Source organism: Hemitrygon akajei, chromosome 20 (genome assembly GCF_048418815.1).
Source record: "Hemitrygon akajei chromosome 20, sHemAka1.3, whole genome shotgun sequence".
NCBI classification, from domain to species: Eukaryota; Metazoa; Chordata; class Chondrichthyes; order Myliobatiformes; family Dasyatidae; genus Hemitrygon; species Hemitrygon akajei.
Window position 1 is genome coordinate 11,965,619 of NC_133143.1, and position 17,129 is coordinate 11,982,747.

Genomic DNA, 17,129 nt, shown 5'->3' on the forward strand with positions numbered 1-17,129 from the left:
AATCTCCAGACACTGCTTTATCAATAATTTGGGAAAAGGAGACATCTCTGCAACATGAAAGGAAACAAGAGCACCCGGAGGAAAGCCACATGGTCCAAAGGAGAATGTGCAAATTAGAGTCTGCTGGAGCTGAGGTGGTAGCACTACTTGCTGTGTCATTCTGCCACCCAAAGTGATGCATAAAAAGGCAAACACAAATAACAATACACACACACACACACAGCAAATACACCTAAAACCAAAAATCAAATGTACCTACCAGTGACATCATCTTAATGTAAACATTTTATAATTCATTACAAGGAGACTTAATGAACAAAAAACACCAAATGTTACAACACAAGTCTGCGACTATTAATGGTATTAACAAGATCTGGTTACATTTTTAGGCAAAAATCTAAAATCAAAGCTATTATGATTTTAGGTGTCCTAATTTTGATTAGAATACTAAATATGATTTTACTAATGCATCCTTGCCAATGAAACTGATCAATCTGGATTTAATAAACATTTGCAGAAAGCTTTTCTTTAAGTGAACATCAGTAATTCAGAGAATCAGAATTGCCAAGTCTCCCACTTTTAATACTCAACTAGCAAGCTGCATATGTAAAATCAAAAGTTATGCACTCTAGAAAACACCAGTAATCCTTGGGTTGCATATATATGATGCAAGCTCTGGACCAGCACCCATGTTGGAAAAATCTAATTAAAAAACTTATTTAAATACATTCATAAGAATTCCTGAATTCTGAAACAAAAATATTTTCTGAGTACTATGACTATTTTTGAAAGGTAAAGAATTTAGCACAGAATAAGCTATGAGTTCATGTTGCACTTACTCCATACGCTGTGGTCCTGTATATACTGTTTTCAGAACAACCAGTCCATGATTTTTCCTGTGGCATAATGAAACCATTCCAAATCCTCCACCACCCATAGGATGTTTCTCAATCAGCTCTTTTGAATCAATGTGGATGTCATCTAAAGACATGATTGTCCAACAGGGATGATCCTCACAGCTAGTTAGTTTTGAGGCACCTGCTGCAAGACAGAGAAATCAATCCACATGCATTATTATTAATTAAAACACATTCATTTCTCAAATTATCCAAAACCCTAAAATCCAAAATACGCATTTTTTAAAAAAAGATTAAATATCTTACACAGTACCTCTTATTAGATTAAGGATCCTGTTTCTGTCAGGTCTTTGTAGGCCCAGGTAGAAGCTGCTGCTGCATGGGGCCAGGAGAGAGGGAAGGAACCAAGGTCCCAACTCAAAGATCAGTTTAACTTTCTCTCATTTGGTTCTGACATCCGTCTACCATCCAAGCAGTACTGAGGTTCATCAGAGGCTGTGGCATTAGCCTGATAGGGTTTCTTTTGGGGGGGGGGGGGTTAGTGAGTGAAGAACAGCATGAGAGGACAGGAGGAGAACACAAGACCAGGTGGTAAGGGAAGGTGCCTAGTGCAGGAAAGGAAGGAGGGAACAAGCAACATGACACAAGAGGAAGGATGGTGGGAATTCAGGGATAGGGAAGTGGTCGAGGGGATGGGGGTACGAGGGTGCATAAGGAGGAGGGATTAAGGACAATGGGGAAAAGGACAGTGGGGAGGATAGACAGAATGGGGAAAAGGGAAGGGGAGGTGGAGGGGAGAACAAGAGAGGCTGGAGGCAGGAAGCAATAAATGAGAAAGCAGGCATCCAGCTGTGTCTGAACCTACCTACGTGTGTAAGGATTAAGAATTCCTATGTATCAGGGTCTTAACTCCAGGCATCTTGTAATTCTCAGCCATGAGGCCAAGACATTGCTCTGTCTAGTTGACATGATAGCTGGTATACAATGGTCATCCCATGGTGAAAGAATTCATGGACGTGCTTCTTCTAATCCTCAACATGAAGTCTGGGACCTGGAACATCAGAACATTCCCAATAGTGACAGACCTGGTATGTTTCTCTGCTGGCATATCCTGGGGACTCAGATGTTTTGGCATGTTTACATGTTAGCAATGAAGAGGAGGAGGCTAGGTCAATAAACTGAGCTTTGGGTACAGATTCCTCTAAAGAACAAACCAGAAGAGCCACACCAACACTGTGAAGTGGGTTTTGTTATAAAGAATAACCAATTGCCACCAATAGTCCACCCCCAGCACCCTACGGGATGTGAAAGATACCATATCTCATACAAAGGACTGAAAGTCATTGAATGGTTTATTGTACATAATTTTATTTTTGAATAATGTGTATTTTGTTTAATAAAAAAAACTCATACAAAGAAATATGGGCTCTGGAGATCAATCACCAGCAGTTCCTTGGGGTAGTGCCCTTGGCCCAGTCATTTCATCAATAACCTTTCTTCTATCACAATGTCAGAAGTGAGGATCTTCATTGTGAATGGAATTTATATCATGCAATCATTATCCTCTGTAAATAAAGCAGCCCATACTTACACACAGCTGGACAGGCATGGGCTGATAAAAGTGGCATGGAACTCTGATACCACACATGGACCAGACATTGATTATCCTCATTAACCTTCAAGGATCTCGGCACAAAAAACTGACTGTTTATTCCCCTTCACAGAATGCGGTCTGACTTGCTGAGTTCCTCCAGCATTTTGAGTGTGTTACCCATGACATTTCCAAGGCCTATTTTCCAATGATATCCTGGCCGTGCCATAAATACCTTGGCTACAAGAGCTGATCAGAGGGTGGATATCCTGTGGCATCCTATGGACGATCCACCATCAACAAAGCATCCATTAGGAATGTAGCTCCTTGAACAATCAAGAAGCTTGACACCATTCAGGACAAAGCAACCTATTAGAATGTTCAAGCCATAAATAACCATATAACAATTACAGCACAGAAACAGGCCATCTCTGCTCTTCTAGTCCGTGCCGAACGCTTACTCTCAACTGGTCCCACTGACCCGCACTCAGCCCATAACCCTCCATTCCTTTCCTGTCCATATACCTACTCAATTTTACTTTAAAGGACAATACCGAACCTGCCTCTACCACTTCTACTGGAAGCTCGTTCCACACAGCTACCACTCTGTGAGTAAAGAAATTCCCCCTCGTGTTACCCTTAAACTTTTGCCCCCTCTCAACTCATGTCCTCTAGTTTGAATCTCCCCTACTCTCAATGGAAAAAGCCTATCCACGCTAACTCTATCTATCCCCCTCATAATTTTAAATACCTCTATCAAGTCGCCCCTCAACCTTCAACACTCCAAAGAATAAAGACCTAACTTGTTCAATCTTTCCCTGTAACTTAGGTGCTGAAACCCAGGTAACATTCTAGTAAATCTTCTCTGTACTCTATTTTGTTGACATCTTTCCTATAATTCACTGACCAGAACTGTACACAATACTCCAAATTCAGCCTTGCCAATGCCTTGTACATTTTTAACATTACATCTCAACTCCTATACTCAATGCTCTGATTTATAAAGGCCAGCATATCAAAAGCTTTCTTCAGCACCCTATCCACATGAGATTCCATCTTCAGGGAACTATGCACCATTATTCCTAGATCACTCTGTTCTACTGCATTCTTCAATGCCCTACCATTTACCATGTATGTCCTATTTTGATTAGTCCTACCAAATTGTAGCACCTCACACTTATCAGCATTAAACTCCATCTGCCATTGCTCAGCCCAATCTTCTAACTGGCCTAAATCTCTCTGCAAACTTTGAAAACCTACTTCATTATCCACAATGCCATCTACCTTAGTATCATCTGCATACTTACTAATCCGATTTACCACCATCCCCGTTTCTAATGACATTTGAAATATTTCTGTCAGAGCCCCTGCTATTTCTACACTAACCTCCCTCAAGATCCTAGGGAATATCCTGTCAGGACCCGGAGATTTATCCACTTTTATATTCCTTAAAAAACCTCCTCTTTATTCGTCATAGTTTCCATAACTTCCCTACTTGTTTCCCTTACCTTACACAAATCAATATCCTTCTCCTTAGTGAATACCAAAGAAAAGAAATTGTTCAAACTCTCCCCCATCTCTTTTGGCTCCACACATAGCTGTCCACTCTGATTCTCTAAAGGACCAATTTTATCCCTCACTATCCTTTTGCTATTAATATAACTGTAGAAACCCTTCGGATTTATTTTCTCCTTACTTGCCAAAACAACCTCTTATCTTCTTTTAACTTTTCTAATTTCTTTATTAAGATTCTTCTTACATTCTTTGTATTCCTCGAGCACCTCATTTACTCCATGCTGCCTATATTTATTGTAGATATCTCTCTTTTTCCAAACCAAGTTTCCAATATCCCTTGAAAACCATGGCTCTCTCAAACTTTTAACCTTTCCTTTCAACCTAACAGGAACATAAAGATTCTGCACCCTCAAAATTTCACCTTTAAATGACATCCATTTCTCTACCACATCCTTCCCATAAAACAAATTGTCCCAATCCACTCCTTCTAAATCCTTTCGTATCTCCTTAAAGTTAGCCTTTCTCCAATCAAAAATCTCAACCCTGGGTCCAGTCCTATCCTTCTCCATAATTATATTGAAACTAATGGCATTGTGATCACTGGACCCGAAGTGCTCCTCAACACATACCTTCGTCACCTGACCTATCTCATTCCCTAACAGGAGATCCAACACTGCCCCTTCTCTATTTGGTAACTCTATGTATTGCTGCAAAAAACTATCCTGCACACGTTTTATAAACTCCAAACCATCCATCCCTTTTACAGTATGGGCTTCCCAGTCTATGTGTGGAAAATTAAAATCTCCTACAATCACAACCCTGTGCTTACTACAAATATCTGCCATCTCCTTGCAAATTTGCTCCTCCAATTTTCGCTCCCCATTAGGTGGTCTATAATACACCTCTATAAGTGTTACTACACCTTTCCCATTCCTCAATTCCACCCAAATAGTCTCCCTAGACGAGCCCTCTGATCTATCCTGCCAGAGCACCGCTGTAATATTTTCTCAGACAAGCAACGCAACACCTCCCCCTCTTGTCCCTCCGATTCTATCACACCTGAAGCAACGAAATCCAGGAATATTCAGTTGCCAATCACACCCCTTGTGCAACCATGTTTCACTAATAGCTACAACATCATATTTCCAGGTATCAATCCATGCTCTAAGCTCATTCACCTTTCTTACAATGCTCCTAGCATTAAAATAAATGCATTTAAGAAATTCTCCACCTCTTCCTCTCTGTTTATCTTTAACAGTACAAAGAACTTTACTGTCTTTTTCTTCCTTCTCCTATACATCTGTTCCTACACTCTGATTCCCCTCCCCCCTCGTATCTAGTTTAAATCCACTGGAGCCTCTCTCGCAAACCTACCTGCAAGAATATTTGTCCCCCTCCAGTTCAGATGTAAACCGTCCCACCTTCCCTGGAGAACTGCCCAATTATCTATAAATCTGAAGCCCTCCCTCCTGCACCATGTCTTCAGCCACGTGTTGATCTGCACTATCTTACTATTTCTAAACCCACCTGCACGGGGCACTGGTGGTAATCCTGAGATTGCTATCCTGGAGGTCCTGTCCTTTAACTTGGCACCTAGCTCCTTAAGCTCACCTTTCAGGACCTCCTCACTCTTCCTACCCACGTCATTGGTCCCTACATGGACCACGACATCCGGCTGCTCACCCTCGCTCTTGAGAATACTGAGAACTCGATCCGAGATATCGCGGACCCTGGCACCAGACCATCCGGGATTCTTGCTCTCTTCCACAGAACCTCCTATCTGTCCCCCTAACTATCGAATCCCCTATCACTTCTGCTCTCCTCTTTTCCCTCCTTCCCTTCTGAGCTGAGGGTCCAGTCTCGGTGCCAGAGACGCAACCACTGCAACTTGTCCCTGGTAGGTTGTCCCCACCAACAGTATCCAAAGCGATATACTTACTGTTGTTGGGAATGGCCACAGGGGTGCTCTGCTCTTCCTGTCTATTCCCCTTCCCTCTCCTGACAGTCACCCAACTACCTGTCTCCTGACTCCTAGGGGTGACTATCTCCCTGAAACTCCTGTCTATTTCTGCCTCTGCCTCCCGAATGATCCGAAGTTCACCCAGCTCCAGCTCCCTAACACGGTTTGTCAGGAGCTGCAGCTGGATGCACCTTTTGCAGGTGTAATCATCAGGGACAACAGTGCTCGCCCTGACTTCCCACATACTGCAAACGGAGCACTCAACTGCCCTAACTGCTGCCTCCATTACCTACCCCAAAGCTAATTAGATTAATTAAAGGAGCTTACCTCACCTGGAGTGAAGCTCGTACTCAGCCTCTGCTCGCTTTTAAAATTCTCTTGCTGCCTCACGGGCGACTTTCACGCACCTGCGCAGTCTAGCCTCTTTGCCGCGATCAGTTGAAAAAAGCTTCTCTCCGAGCTTCTTTTACCTCTTCCCTCTCTGCCTCTTGCTGCGATTTAAATAACCGTTGAAAACTTCCTCTCCTTTTTAAACCTTTGGCGTGCCAGAGGATGAAATACCATTCATACCTTCAACCAGTAAGGCAGCAAAGTGTACTGTGCAAAAATACGCCTAGGCTACTCCAGCAGTAGCCTATAACATCTTAACTCTGCCCTCAAGAAAGGTGAGAGCAAATGGTGATACACTACCTCAGCACTCAGAATTATTAACCTTTATTGATGCTGGAACTACTTAACTAAAGCACAGTGGGAATACCTTCACCACAACAGTTCAAGAATGGTAGCTCATCACCACCTTCTCTACTGACATAAGACTCACTGGCACTTCCCAGGATAACTCGGCAAATTAGAGACGGTAGTCTCTATAATCTTACATCAGTTGTACAAGATCTTAGTCAGTCCACACTTGGAGTACTGTGTTCAGTTCTGGTAACCTCACTACAGGAAGGATGTGGATACTGTAGAAAGAGTGCAGAAGAGATTTACAAGGATTTTGTCTAGATTGAAGAGCATGCCTTATGAGAATAAGTTGAATGAACTTGGCCTTTTCTCCTTGGAGCGAGAGGATGAGAGGTGACCTGATAGAGGTGTATAAGAGGCATTGATCGTGTGGATAGCCAGAGGTTTTTTCCCCCAGGGCTGAAATGACTAACACAAGGGGGCATAGTTTTAAGGAGATTGGAAGTAGGTACAGAGGGTATGTCAGGGGTAAGTTTTTCCACACAGAGAGTAGTTGGTACATGGAATGCACTGCCAGCGACAGTGGTGGAGGTGGATACAATAGGGTCTTTTAAGAGACTCTTAGATAAAATAGAGCTTAGAAAAATAGAGGGCCATGCGGTAGGGTAATTCTAGGCATATTCTAGGTTACATGGTCGGCACAGTATTGCGGGCCAAAGGGCTTGTAATGTGCTGTAGATTTCAATGTTTCTATGCCGATATGCAACTATTGGAGAAGATTCTTAGAGACAGAGTTTACAAGTTTTTGGAGAAACATAGTCTGATTAGGGAGAGTCAACATGGCTTTGAGGGGTCTCACTAGCCTGAATAAATTCTTTGAGGAAGGGACAAAACATGTTGAAGAAAGCAGAGGATGTAGTGTAAATGGATTTTAGTAAGGAATTCAGCAAGGTTCCCCAAGGGTCATTCAGAAAATTGGGATCCATGGAAACTTGATTGTGTAGATTTGGAATTGGCTTGCCCGCAGAGGTAGAGGGCGATAGTAGATGGAGCATATTTTACCTGAAAGACGATGACCAGTGGTGTTCCGTAGGGATCTGAACTGAGACTTCTGCAATTTGTGATTTTTAGAAATGACTTGATTGAGAAAGTAGAAGGGTGGGTTAGTATGTTTGTAGATAACACGAAGGTTGGTATGGTGGATAATGTAGAAGGTTGTCATGTGTAACTATGGGACATTGACATGATGCAGAGCTGGGCTGAAAAGTGGTAGACTGAACTCATTCCAGAACAGTGTGATGTGATTCACTTTTGAAGGTCGATCTCGAAGACAGAATACAAGGTATTGGCAAAACAGTGTCCAGAAACAGAAGGATCTTGAGGTTCACGTCCATAGATCTCTTAAAGTTTCAGCTCAAGTTATTAGGGTGGTTAATAAGGGTGTGAGACACTCATTGGAGGCAATTTTCTGTTTAGAATTGTATGATCTCAGATTTTACTGAGAGTTCTATGTCCAGGCAGTCAGTTATGGTAAAACTGTAGCTCATCTTCCAGGATCTCAGCTACCTTCTGCCTACCAGAAAGATAAAGTAACATTTGTTCTTTCAAATCTTCCTGTAGGTTCACCAAGTTTAACAAAACTGCAATGTTTGGTGTAATATTAATACTTAAACTGAAAAGAAATCTGCAAACACTCTGAAGGGAACTTTCTTTGAGTACAAGCTCGACAATAGGGGAAATGATTAATTTTACACACCATTCCAATCTTCCAATTTATATATTCTATTTCAACCTCTTCTTATGATAGAAAGTTCCACGTTCTTCTTACTCATCATGGAATAGGTTTCTTCTGAATTCCCAACAAGATTTTATTTAAAGCAATATAGTCGGGAAAAACATGGTCATGTAAACCTATATAGTCATCTTGTTGTTGATGTTTGATATTGAACATCCAAGACAGCTGAGGAATGGAGGTACTAATAGCTGCTATTAGTACGTAGGAAACACAGGAAGTTTCAATATACAAGAGATCCACTGGGAACTTAAAATGCAAAATCCTCAACCTTGGTTTGCAAATCCCTCCGTGTTCTCACCCCTTCTTATGTATGCAATCTACAGTACACAGCGAGGCTAGAGCTGGAGTACTGTGTACAGTTTTTATCTCCTTATTGTAAGGAAATGCTGATGTTAGAGGTAGTACAAGTGAGATTCACCAAGTGAATTGCTGGGTTGAAAGGGCTGTCCTAACACTAGTGACTAAAGAATTTAGATCTACATTCATGTGAAATTTAGAAGAATGAGGGATGATCTTATTGAAAACTGTAATGTTAAGATGCTAACACAAGGAAATCTACAGATGCTGGAAATTCAAGCAACACACACAAAGTGCCAGTGGAACGCAGCAGGCCAGGCAGCATCTACAGGAAGAAGTACAGTTGACATTTTGGGCTGAGACCCTTCGTCAGGACTAACTGAAAAAGATAGTAAGAGATTTGAAAGTGGGAGGGGGATATCCAAAATGATAGGAGAAGACAGGAGGGGAAGGAGCTGGAAAGTTGATTAGCAAAAGGGATACAGAGCTGGAGAAGGGAAAGGATCATGGGGCGGGAGGCCTAGGGAGAAAGAAAGGGGGAGTGGAACACCAGAGGGAGATGGAGAACAGGCAAGGAGTAATTGTGAGAGGGGCAGAGATAGAAGGGGGGAATAAATAAATAAGGGATGGGGTAAGAAGGGGAGAAGGGGAATTAACGGAAGTTAGAAGAATCAATGTTCATGCCATCAGATTGGAGGCTACCCAGACGGAATATAAGGTGTTGTTCCTTCAGCCTCTTCTTACCCCATCCCTTATTTATTTATTACCCCCCCCCCCTTCTCTCTCTGCCCCTCTCACAATTACTCCTTGCCTGTTCTCCATCTCCCTCTGGTGCTCTCCTCTCCCTTTCTTTCTCCCTAGGCCTCCCGTCCCATGATCCTTTCCCTTCTCCAGCTGTGTATCCCTTTTGCCAATCAACTTTCCAGCTCCTTCCCCTCCTGTCTTCCCCTATCATTTCAGGTTTTCTCCTCCCCCTTTCAAATCTCTTACTATCTTTTCTTTCAGTTAGTCCTGACGAAGGGTCTTGGCCTGAAACATCAACTGTACTTCTTTCTATAGACGCTGCCTGGCCTGCTGCATTCAACCAGCATTTTGTGTGTGTATGTTAAGATGCTTCTATTAGTGGGAAAATCTTGAATGAGGGACACAACTATAAGATTACGGGTGCTCATTTAAAACCATCGTACTTTGAAATTTCTTCTTGCAGACAGTGGGTAATCTTTGAAATTCTCCAGACCAGAAGATTGCAAAGGCTGATTACTATAAAAACTTAAAAGTATTAGGATATAAATGTTCTGAAAATTGAGAACCATGGGGAACTGGCATAGACAACAAGCGGCTTGGGTAGATAAGCAAAAATGACAGACTTCACAACATATGCCAGTGATATTAGACATCAGGACAGGTTTGAGAAGCCAAGTGGGCCATTCCGGTTGCTATCTTCTTATTTTCTAAACCTCTCGTGCTCTTCAATTTCTTGTCTCTTGCAAAGCAAAAACTTAATTCATCACTAGCTGTGGCTTTGGCTGTTGAGACCCAAAGCTTTGGAATTCCTTCACTCATCTTCAAACCTCCTTTAAGACACATAGCATTTCCCTTTGATTAGGCTTGTGGTCACATGACACAAGATCTCTTTTAGTGAGTCAACAACTAACTTCGCTTGACAACACTCCTGTAGGTACCTTGATACATTTTAAAAACTTGTTTTTGTTGTAGTAGTGCATTCAAATAGGATTCTATCCACAAAACCATTGAAACCTCAATCTGGATTTCATGAACCCATCACCTGACTTTTCACTCTTGATCACATTATTGGGGCTTGTAAATATATTGCCAATACTTCTACTTAAGTATCTAAATTCTTGAAACTCTTTAATCCCACTGTGGAAGTTAATTTCACTGGACAAACTGCAGCAATTGGATTCTAGAGGCTCAGGCCCCATTCCCATCTTGAGAGGTAATACATGCCCACCCTACCCATGGATCCCAACATATGTGAAGTGTCAGCATCTTGTCAATCTCCAGTGTTAGAGTGTAGTGTTATACAATAAGAGCAAGCTAGTAGAGGACAGTTGCCTTGCAAATGTCAGATTCATTCTTGTATACTTCAATGGAGCAGCCCAGTAGCATAGTGGTTAGCACAGCACATTACAGTACAGACAGCCCAGGTTCAATTCCAGTTGCTGCCTGTAAGGAGTTTGTATGTTCTCCCCGTGACTGTGTCGGTTCCCTCCGAGTGCTCTGGTTTCCTCCCACAATCCAAAGACGTACTGGTTAGTAGGTTAATTGGTCATTGTATATTGCTCCGTGATTAAATCAGGGGAATGCTGGGTGGCATGGCTCAAAGGCCTGGAAGGGACTACTCCGTGCCATAGCTCAATAAATAAAATGAATAGCGGCTACAGAGATTCTATAAGTTGAACAATTTCCCATTTGTCGTTCAGGAAGTCAGGTGGAAGTGAATTGCAGCAAAGCAACAATTAGGATATAACAATATTTTGAAAAATTATATGCTTGTTATTTAAAAAATATATATATATACACACTGTACATATGCCAGTCTGTACTGAGATTGGCACTATTGAAGATTCAGTGGATGGGATCATGGCTTGCATGCTATCACAAAGCAAACACAAGATGAAATGAATTTCTGTGGAAATATTTTCCACAGTCCCCTCCAGTTTGATGAACAAAGGCTATAATGACATAGAGAAAGGCCACATGTGGTAATTAATAGCTCTCACTGCACTTTTCCTTAAATTGAAGGAAATGAATATCATGTCCACTGTGTCCATATATGGAGAATGACAGATTCTGGGAGCAACTCTTCAGCTAATGAGCGAAAGTAGTTGAGTATCATGACAGTTGCTGTTTATGAACCTCTCTGTAGTTACCACAGTCTGCTGACAATATCCTCCTCTTTGCAGATTTAGATAACGACATATATTAAACTTTTCTCATGTTTTATTATGGTTTCTTCTTCACTTGCTTTAATTTCCTGTCAAAAATCTCATTATCGATCTCACGATCAGAAATGACAAAAGGATTGTAAATCAACTTTACAAAATCACAGCAAAAGAAATGCAGGAATGAGAAGTCTGTTTCATTTGTTATGAAGCATCTGCTGTAACGAGTAAACCTTAACTCTGATCTCTGTCTTGGCCTTCTGCACTGGTTTGATGAGACCCAATGAAAGCTTGAGAAAGAAAGCCTCATCTTTCATCTCGGCACATTGAAAACTTCCAGATTCAATACTGAATGTGCTAACTTTGGTGTGCATGCTCTTTTGTCCTATCTATTTAAACTACTTTTGTCTGCTATCCAGCTATATATGTCATCTGGCCTCTGAGCATATTGCAATATGCCAGTAACCCATTAGCAACAAATTACACAAAATTAGCTTAATCTGATCCCACCTACCACATTGATTTATTTCTATCAAAAAATTCCTTTTTATCCACCCATCACACCCTCTATCTAGTCTAATACATTTCTCTATGGTCCTCATCTAAAACATTAATTGATTCTCTTTCCAAAGGTGCTGCTTGACCTGCTGACTTTCCAACACTTGTGAGACCACTGCGAAAAGCAAGATCACCCGTTGGCTACCCATTCTGACAAACCTACTGTCCGTGATGAGGCTGGACTCAGTTTGGAGGAGCAACACCTCATATTCTGTATTCTGTCTGAGTAGCCTTCAACCTAATGGCATGAACATCAACTTCTCCAACTTTGGTAATCTCTCCCCCCACCATTTCCCATTCTACTCTCATATCACATTAACCCAGTTTTACATATCCATTTGCACTATTTTTGATTCCTTCCATCAGTCATTTCTTAGTCAAATACACTGGCTAAATTGCCACCCAGAACTCAATTTATATATGTAAAAAGATTCCAAGGATGTAGGCTAAAATGAAAAGTTAAACCATCAATGAACAAAAAAGTTAATTTTTGTACCAAGTGATCAAAGTGATCATAGTGTTGAAAAACTTAGTGATTAGGGGGTTCCATGTAGATCAAGTGCACTTTTTGCCATTTACAACAAATCTGTCACTTCCTTCTCTATTCCCACCTTTCCTCTCCCCAATAATTATTTGGTTGTTTCTAAATGTGTTAACATTGAAATTAGGCCATGTTATAACATAGAATAAACATTTTAAAATATGTTCACAATTACTATTTAAGATCTGACACCTCAGCTAAAATAATAGGAAATATTTCAAGGCAAATATATGCATGAAGAAAATTATATTCCATGTTTTAAGCTAAGCAGTGCAATAATTACAAATCAAGTTCTTTCCAACCTCCAAGTTAAACCTTGTTATTTTCCAATACATTTATTAACTTTCAGGATGTGCACGTTGTAGGTAAAGACCACTCTTAAATTCCCTTCTTGATCTGATGCAGCTAATCTGAAAACCAAAAGAACATTTTAATCTGTAAAATTTCCTGGACTAACAACTAAATATTGAATACTCCAGGTTTTTGCCCATGTTATTTTGGAATAAAGGCAAAGTTTTCCCTTAATTCCTTTCAACCTGACTGTTATTTACTTACTTTTATTGCTTGCACGATTTGTTTTTTTCTCCCTCTCTGCACAATGGTTGTATGGCAGTCTTTTTTAAATGGGTTCTTTTGAGCCTCTGTTTTGTAGTTGCCTGCAAGTAGACGAATCTCAAAGGTGAATAATGTATATATACTTTGTAATAAATGTACCTTGAACTTTAATAGATAATAAATAGTTAAATAGCAGTGTAGTGGTTAGCCTAATGCTATTACAGTGCCAGTGACCAGGGTTCAGTTCTGCCGCTATCTGTAAAGAGTTTGTACATTCATCCATGTCTGAGTGGGTTTTCTCCAGATGCTCCAGTTTCCTCCCACATTCCAAAGACATACCGGTTAGTAGGTCACAATTAATTAGGCACCATTAGTTCAATGGGCCAGAAGTGCATGTTACTATGCAGTATCTCAAAAATAAAATAAAAAGAAACTGCAGGTCTACTGATGAAAGTATTCGCAATTGAGAATCAGCTTTAATATCACTGGCATGTATCATGAAATTTGTTGTTTTACAGCAGCAGCACATTGCAATACACAATAAAACAATAAATTACAATAAGCAGTGTATTTTAAAAATAAGTAATGCAAAAAGAGAATAAAAAGAGTGAGTTAGTGTTCATGGGTTCAATGTGCATTCAGAAATTTGATGGTGGAGGGGAAGAAGCTTTTCTAAAACATTCAGTGTGTGTCTTTAGGCTCCTGTACCACCTCTATGGTACAAATAAAACCTCATAAAGCATCAAAGCCTGATGGTGTATCAAGCAGGGTACTGCATGCACAAGACCAAGGAATTCATTGTGGATTTCAAGAAGGAGAAATCGGGAGAACACACCCTAATCCTCACTGAGGGGTCAGTGGTAGAAAGGGTGAGCAGCTTTAATTTCCTGGGCATCAGCACATCAGAGGACTGATCCTGAGCCAACTATATTGATGCAACAACACTCCAGCAGCTCTACTTCCTTAGGAGTTTGAGGAAATTTGCACGCCAGCAAATTTCTACACATGTACCATGGAGAGCATTCTACACTGGTTGCATCACTCCTGGTATGAGTGCTCCAAAGCACAGGACTGAAAGAGGCTGCAGAGGGTTGTAGACTCAGCCAGCTTCATCACAGCTACAAGCCTCTTGACTGCCATTGAGGACATCTTCAAAAGGCAGTGCCTCAAGAATGAGGCATCTATCATTAAAGGACCCTCACCATCTGGGACATGTTTTCATTACCACTATCAGGGAGAAGATACAGGAGCCAAGGGATGCACACTCAATATTTCAGGAACAGCTTCTCCCCTCTGCCATCAGACTCCTGAACACTAATTCACTATTCCTCCTTTGCACCATTTCTTTAATTATAACCTGTAGTTTTTTTGTCCTGCACTGCTGCCACAAAAACAATACATTTCACAACATACAGTACTATGCTAAAATATTAGGCACATATATATAGCTATGGTGCTCAAGATCTTTGCACAGTACCGATTTGTCAACATGGAGCAGAGAACAAGTTTGTAAATCTGGTGGCCGGAGTGCAGGACAGGTGGCAGTACAGGCGCAGACACACCCAGCCCTGAGATACCAGGTAATATCATTTGATTACAAACAATTGGTTTAATTGATCACTATAAAATATCTCTCCAGTGCTTTCTGCTCCCTCCCCTCTCCCTTCTACTTTTCACAATCACGATTCCCTTCTCCCTGCTCCCTTCCCACTCCCAATCCACAATAGAGATCCATTTCAGAATCAGGTTTAACATCACTCACGTACGTCATGAAATTTGTTGATTTCTGCAGCAGCAGGAAAGTACAGTACATATAATTAGTACAACACTGTACAAAATGTCTTGGGCACCCTAGCTACATATATGCGCCTAAGAGTTTAGCACAGTACTGTATATCAGTGAAAACAAATCCCATTCCAATTCTGAACTTGTTCTGGATGCATTTCATCTATGTATAAAATTGTGGAGTATCACTTGGTCCATTTATACATTTTAACCTGTTACATTTTATTCCCATCTTTTCCACTGTCTCCACTTATTCTAACATATTTGGTTTATTTAGTTCTTTCCATCTTCCATTACATTTGATATTTTTGTTCTATGCACAATAAATCAACATCTCAGAGAAGATCAAAAACATATTTATATAACTCATGCCAGTAGAAGGTTATTGGGCCATTCATTTTCTATACAGCCATTCAACTTTGAATCTTTCATAATGGTGCTATTTTATTGATTTAATCTCTAATTCCTTAATTCCCTTACTCTCTAAAAATCTATCCATCTCCAGTATGAACACAATGAGCAACTGAACCTTCACAGTCCGTGAACAGAAATTTCCAAAATGCCCTCTTGACAAAACAACTGTATGCTCAACTCTGTTCTGAATATTCGATTCCTTATTCTGTGCCACTCATTTCTTCAAATCCAAGGCAGAGGAAGCATTAACTCCCAAACACTCTGCCATGAATTTCTGAGAATACAAAAATATAAACCATTGAACCCAAAAGATAAAGAATTTGAAAGTTTCCCAGAGGGCAACTATTCCTGCCCCTCTCCTACACTTTATTTTGATCAACAAGAACCATCTCTTTAACTATATCCTTGGATTACAGATAGCCTAAATCTAAATAATCATCAACTACCTCAAAATGTTTCTTAATACCATTTTCTTTGATTTCTTCTTCACTTTAATCACAATCCCTACTACTCCTTGATCCCAGTAACAGGTGAGAAATGGCTACCTAAAGAGGCAGACTGCCTCCACTCCCAACCCACACAGAAGATTGGGTTTATCACCAACTTAATGAGCCAGAGATTATGAATTCTAGCCTCACGTGTGGAAATTTCATCGGTGGGGGAACACAGACCGGACTGTCTGTGGCCCGCTATTCCTCACACCACTAGTACTTCCTCTAGATATAAGTTTTCCCTAAACTTCTTTAATCGCCATTTCCGCACCGGAAAAAAAAGCAACAAGCACAGCAGCATAGCCGAGCCCCGCCGTCTGAAATCCCGGCATCTTCTGCAACACCACCCGAAAGATCACAACCCCCAATCGAGGCCCTGGCCTTACCCGTCCGCACCGACTCGGGCTTCACGAAAATTACTCGGGACTTAGTCTCAATTCTGCTCTCCGGAAACCGCTTTAACAATTCGCCCCGCCTTCGGAAATTCCCTTATACACCAGCCCCGCCTCTCTCCGCAAAGTCCGCCGGCGCCTGATCCCCATCTTCCGCCTTCTGGTTAAGTATGTTCTACCAGCAGCTTGAACCAGGAGACCTTACTTTCTTAAAACGTGTTTAACTTGAATGGATGGAATAAGTTTTTGCTACACATACAAGGTTACCTTTATTAAAATCCAACCCGATTGCATTCATTCCAAACCCAATGTGAGCCTGACGACATACACCAGTTCTCATACCTGATTCTAACATTGCTGTAGATAAAATACTCAAACATGATACTGTCTAGAATCCCACTCCACTCAACCCAGCATTATCCCTGCAAGCATAAGTGCTACACCTGTCCCTACACCTCCTCTCTTACCACTATTCAGGGCCTCAAACAGTCCTTCCAGATGAGGCAACACTTCACTTGTGAGTCTGTTGGGGTCATCTATTGCATCCCGGTGCAGCCCCCTCTACATCGGCGAGACCCAACGCAGATTGGGGGACCGCTTCGTCGAGCATCTCCGCTCCGTCCGCCACAACAGACAGGATCTCCCGGTTGCCACCCACTTCAACTCTCCTTCACATTCCCATTCGGATATGTCCATACATGGCCCCCTCTACTACCATGATGAGGCCAAACTTAGGCTGGAGGAGCAACATCTCATATACCAGTCTCCAGCCCCTTGGTATGAACATCAAA

The 17,129-nt window shown here is 41.3% G+C and overlaps 1 protein-coding gene across 3 annotated transcripts in view; it reads right to left on the bottom strand.

Moving 5' to 3' along the window:
• ripk1l (receptor (TNFRSF)-interacting serine-threonine kinase 1, like) overlaps nucleotides 1-17,129 on the bottom strand; it is a 97,650-nt gene that overhangs the window by 51,780 nt on the left and 28,741 nt on the right. The window contains exons 3-5 of one of the 3 annotated variants that reach the window (XM_073073050.1): nucleotides 13,257-13,357; nucleotides 13,004-13,111; nucleotides 840-1,041 (exon numbers count right to left, since the gene is read on the bottom strand). In XM_073073050.1, coding sequence (XP_072929151.1) covers nucleotides 840-991 — 152 coding nt within the window. In that variant the 5' untranslated portion in view covers nucleotides 992-1,041; nucleotides 13,004-13,111; nucleotides 13,257-13,357. Of the gene's footprint in view, nucleotides 1-839; nucleotides 1,042-13,003; nucleotides 13,112-13,256; nucleotides 13,358-16,332; nucleotides 16,428-17,129 lie in introns of those variants that run through there. The other 2 variants (XM_073073053.1, XM_073073052.1) reach the window with 2 other exon arrangements.